Source organism: Setaria italica, chromosome I (assembly GCF_000263155.2).
Source record: "Setaria italica strain Yugu1 chromosome I, Setaria_italica_v2.0, whole genome shotgun sequence".
NCBI lineage: Eukaryota > Viridiplantae > Streptophyta > Magnoliopsida > Poales > Poaceae > Setaria > Setaria italica.
The window spans coordinates 17,590,814-17,596,162 of NC_028450.1; the positions used below are offsets into that span (position 1 = coordinate 17,590,814).

The window sequence follows — 5,349 nt, forward strand, 5'->3', positions numbered from 1 at the left end:
AAAATTAAAACGACGTATAATTTGACATAGAGGAGTGCAGTTGTGATTCACTCCGAGATTCAACCACGTCCATCTTTAATTGCTACCCAAAAAAACCTTAAAATTGGACAGTTTCCCGGGTGCTTCCTTCTGTCAAAGAAAGAAACAGCCGCGATTAAACAAAACTTTGCCAACCAATTCCACGCTGAGACTAGCAATCAGTTTTCCTCGCACTCTCGCACCCGTGCCGACCTTCCTTGACCCAGCCGCCGCCGTGCCGATCAACACGTCGGTTAATAATTTTCCCAACAAGAACCGCGTGCGTACGAGCCATAGGACCGGATGGGTATGAGACGCACGCGATCGCGCGACCGGGTCCTCGCTTTTACTGCTTCCTTCCTCCCTTTCTCCTCTTTTGCATCAGCGAGGTGCAACTGTTATATTCTCTTCTTCGCGTTGTCCCACTGTTATATTGCCGCAGGTGCCTTGAACTCCTTATCTTCCTGGTGTGCTCCTGCCCGATCCCCACCCGCGGATCCTCGGACCTTGCCTAGCTTCGTCCAGGTGCTTGATTTCATCCTTGTTGCTTTAATCGCCAGTCTTTCTTTTTTGGAGGGGATTCTTGTTTCGTTCTTGGATGATGGTGTTCTTGAATTATGTATGATGACGGTGAAATTCGGTGCCCAATTCTCCACAGGAACAGGAGTTTCCCCGAAAAGTAACTGCCCTTCTCGGTTGATAACTGCCGCGGCACCAAGATTTCAGTCACCATGAGCGGGAAGCGATCCTTCTTCGCATCCAAGAAGAAGGCCACCAATCCTTTCGACTCCGACTCCGACGACGGCGACAAGCAGCAGCAGCAGCGGCCGGCGCGGGCCTCCTCCGTGCCGCCCCCGACCGAACAGCGGGACTCCCTCTTCGGCGCCGGCGCCGGCGGCCAAGACATGGGCGGGCTCTTCTCCTCCTCGGCGGCGCCGAGGAATAGCCACTACCGAAACGACTTCCGAGACGCCGGCGGCCTGGAGGGCCAGTCGGTGCAGGAGCTGGAGGGCTACGCGGCGCACAAGGCCGAGGAGACCACGCGGCGGGCTCAGGGATGCGTCAGGATAGCCGAGGGGATGAGGGATACCGCGTCCAAGACCCTCGTCACCGTCCACCAGCAGGGGCAGCAGATCCACCGCACGCACATGATGGCCGTCGACATCGACCAGGACCTCTCCAGGGTAACCACAACTACAGAAATTTCTTCTGGTTGATTTGCCATGTGACGTTAGTTGATGAGATTGTACCAAGCTTAGTTCTATTCGCCTGAAGAGAGGATACTGACTGTTCTCCCAATTGCAGAAAATTACCCAAAAAAAAAAGAGATTGCAGACAGTTTCAGAAAACCTGAACTCCAACTCCAAGTAGGGAACTTCGTGCCACCAGTGGTGATAACTGACTAATTTGCAGAGGGGAATCGAAACCTGCAAGCACTAACATTGCTTGCAAGTTTATGATGCTCCATTTACACATTGCTGACCAGGATGAAGAAATTCTTGTATTTTAGAGCCTAATTCTGCTGAAGTAGGGGATAATCACAGAATTCCCAATTGCAAACCAGAAGCCTAATTCTGCTAAGTAGGGGATAATCACTGCACTCCCAATTGCAAACCAGAATTTGGCAGTTCCAGAAATCCTGAACTTTATGGATTCTGGCTAATAACTTCATTAGTAGTTTTAGCTTCTAGAGGGGGGAGGGGGTTAAAACCTGAAAGCGTTAATGGTAAACATGCATGCTACTTTGTTTTAAATTTGTAACTGCAAGTTGCAAGTCGTGATGCTTCTTTGCACATCGCGGACATGTCAGTGAGAGGGGCTTAATAAATGCCTTTTGTTTTTCATGCATTTTTCAGAGTGAGAAGCTATTGGGTGATCTTGGGGGTCTATTTTCCAAGAAGTGGAAGCCAAAGAAGAACGGCACAATCAGGGGTCCTATGCTAAGTAGAGGTAATTTCTATTGCCACCTTAAACTAGACTACAAGATGACAACTTGAAAAATGAAACTTGCACTGCGTGGTATTGGCTATGGTGCTTTTTTTGACTAAAAGGATGCAACAATTTGGATGCAGATGATTCCTTCATAAGAAAGGGCAGTCATTTGGAGCAAAGGCAGAAATTAGGGCTGGCGGATCATCCGCCTCGATTGAACGCGCCCGAATTTAGTTCTGAACCTACATCAGCATTTGAGAAAGTTGAGGTATTTTAGACACTTGTGGATCTTGATGCAGCTCCTTCTCATGATGAAATCTTGATGTGTCTGATGTACATCGGTGTTTCATAATCATCTGATTGTTTCTTTGTAGATGGAGAAGGCAAAGCAGGATGACGCTCTTTCTGATCTAAGCGACATACTGACCGAGCTGAAAGGGATGGCCGTTGACATGGGCTCTGAGATTGAGAGGTAACATCATTGTTTCACTAATTTTTTTCCATATTGTCTTGTGGACACGTCAGTTCATGCTTATACTTTATGTTGTATTGTTAATTTTTAGCAAATTATATGGTTTGATGCATAGCAAGTATGTGACCATGTCGGGCGAGCCTTTCTCTACAGAACCGCCACTCTTTCAGTAGTCTCTTGGTTATTTTAATACCATAACAATGAATGTTTCTGAATAAAGTAATCTGCAGACTCCAATGTGAAATTACTATGTGGCATGGTATTTATGTAATTATGTTTGAACATTGTTGCTTTAACCTGTAAGGCTTTATGCAGACATGAGTTTGACATCTCCTTTTATATTCGTTGGATTTAGGCAAACAAAGGCAATGCGCGATGCAGAGAAGGATTATGACGAGCTGAACTTCAGGGTAAAGGGAGCAAACACTCGAGCTCGCCGTCTGCTTGGGAGATAAAAAGAATAAATTCTTGTCTCTAGATGATTCATATGACATAGACTAATCTTCAGGGTGCTCTGCACTCCTCTTTTGCACTATATGGAGCATCAATTCTGATGACTTTGTGCATCGGATTTTGAACAATATGGTTGGCTGTGGACGTTTCAGCGTGTATTGTACATATGCCATTAGACAGTAATGTATCTTTAATCTGCCAATTGTTTAAAATTGTATGAGTTTATTTAGTATTCCAGTGCTTTATCCTAAAAATTCTTTTTAAAAAATCATACCCTAAAAGGAAAATATAATTACTCGTGATGTCGGGAATCCGCTTGGACTTCTTTTTTTTTAAGCCTCAACCCTAGCGGCTAGGAGGGTAATAAGGAAGTTCTCACTGGGTAATAAGGGAGTTTTCATGTGAGAGATTAAAATTCTATTGGTTGTTTGGTGGATATGGAAATTTTAGTGGGACGACCAATCACTTCCTAGCGGATTGATTCCTAAGGGAGGGGTAGGAATTTGTTTTAAACGGAAGATAGATGCATCCATACCATTCATAACTTCAGATATAATTTCCCACCTCTAAATCCCAACATCAAACAACATATATTAGTTAAATTCTTACTCCTCCGTTCCAAATTATATATTGTTTTGGCTCTTCTTGTTATGCACTAGATATAGGGTATATCTAAATATATAAGAATCTAAAAAAGCTAAAACGACTCATAATTTGGAATGCTTCAAAACACAAACAAGGAATGGAACTAAAAATTATATTGCCAAATGAATTACATCAATCAACTCCCGCCACTAATTCACATACCATTTCCTATACCACTTCCTATTATTTGCTAAACGCACCCTAGATACAAGTTGCATTGTGATCCGTTGGGACCCAGGAGACGGGTCGAAGACAGCAACCTAGGGCGTGTTCGCTCAGCCTGCACCGCCGCGTACGTATATTCTCAGTTGCTTCTGCTACAGTAGCCTGCACGACGCGGGTGCAGCTATACGCCTAGATGTAGGCTCTAGGATAAGCTCTGATCGAGCTTTGCTCAGGGATAAACCCGGCGGATCCAGGATGAGGATGGTTGGTCCGCTCATGCAATCTCACCATCCTTTTTAATTTGCATCTGTTCAGCCTGCATCCCCTCGTAGATGAGGGCTCTATGCAATCCATTGTCGGACATCCCCTCTTTTGCATCTATTTCGCCAAGGCCTCCGATTCCCACGTACATCTCCAACTGCAGCTCACGTAGAACCGCGACTGAAGCCGGCAACCCCATTGTCGGACACCGGTGGCTGCTGTCAATTGTCGAATTTAGTAACCTGGCAGTCCACTAGGGAGTTATCCAAATGGTTAATTTGTAGGCGGGAAGGATTGCGAGACCAAGAATTCGAAGGTAATCATGAGAATACGAAGGTTTAGACAGGTTCAGGCCTCCGGAGAGTAATACCCTACGTCCTGTATTTGATGCATTGTATTGCTTTGCGCTGGTGCGTGAAATAGTTTGATGGGATGCCCTCGAAAGGCACCCTTAGCCGCCTTATATAGGCTGATGACCTAGGGTTACAAGTCGGTTTGAATCTAATCTAATTGGTTGTTACATGGAAAGCAATCTGAGTCAGATTATAACAAGTATCCTGCAATATCCGGGTTGATTTGAATCGCCCGACCTCTTTAACTTGTGCTCCAAGTATCTTCACGTCCTTGGCCCGCACGTTCCGATCGGGTGGGTCCAATTATCAGGACCGGTCAGTATCCTGGTCAGTGGGGATCCATGGGGTACACATATCCCTCAAGCCGCCGAGCGATGTGTAGGCGAACAAGAACCTGAGGACACCACAGCGAAGCTTGGAATGTGGTCGGCTGAAGCTGCGATGGCATCATAGTGACGGAGAGGCTGCGCAATGCTCAAAAAAGAAAAAAAATCCGAGCGAACGTAGAGCCATACGAGTAGAGCGAAGTCGAGTGCCGAGTTTATGGATGGCAGGCATCCATGGAGTAGCCCCCGAGCATTGAAGTGATTAGTATAATCGGTCCAATGGTCAAAAAGGAAGGAAAAATTGATCCCAGAAGCAAGTCCTAGTGCCCGAGCACAAGGATAGGCGAAGCCACAAAGGCACGCCGACCCAAAATAGGCGTCCAGCCCCCGAGTACGAAGACTGGCAGAGCCACGGAGGCACGCCGACCTGAAATAGGCGCCTAGCCCTGAGTACGAGGACTGGCAGAGCCACGGAGGCGCGCCAACCAGAAATAGACGCCCAGCACCCGAGCGTGAGCGCGAGGACTGGTAAAGCCACAGAGGCACGCCGACCTGAAATAGGCGCCCAGCCCCCGAGTACGAGGACAGGCCGAGCCACGAAGGCGCGTCGACCTAAAATAGGCGCCAAGCCCCCGAGTACGAGGACTGGCCGAGCCATGGAGGTGCGCCGACCAGAAATAGGCGCCAAGGCCCCGAGCATCCGTGAACCCTAGTCCGCATCGCC

The 5,349-nt window shown here is 47.2% G+C and overlaps 1 protein-coding gene across 1 annotated transcript; it reads left to right on the plus strand.

Moving 5' to 3' along the window:
- Positions 1-200: 200 nt before the first annotated feature.
- Positions 201-3,104, plus strand: LOC101771914 (SNAP25 homologous protein SNAP33). Its single transcript, XM_004952331.4, has 6 exons — positions 201-543; positions 677-1,202; positions 1,875-1,968; positions 2,091-2,218; positions 2,325-2,422; positions 2,778-3,104. The coding sequence occupies exons 2-6, from the start codon at positions 750-752 to the stop codon at positions 2,875-2,877; spliced, it is 873 nt and encodes a 290-aa protein (XP_004952388.1). The 5' UTR covers positions 201-543; positions 677-749; the 3' UTR covers positions 2,878-3,104.
- Positions 3,105-5,349: the final 2,245 nt, after the last annotated feature.

What these genes read in the sequence shown, in the direction of transcription:
- LOC101771914 (XM_004952331.4), top strand. Translation starts at nt 750, where the DNA reads ATGAGCGGGAAGCGATCCTTCTTCGCATCCAAGAAGAAGGCCACCAAT. An exon ending in GGGTCCTATGCTAAGTAGAG is followed by an intron (nt 1,969 to 2,090) that starts GTAATTTCTATT and finishes ATTTGGATGCAG; the next exon opens with ATGATTCCTTCATAAGAAAG. An exon ending in CAGCATTTGAGAAAGTTGAG is followed by an intron (nt 2,219 to 2,324) that starts GTATTTTAGACA and finishes GTTTCTTTGTAG; the next exon opens with ATGGAGAAGGCAAAGCAGGA.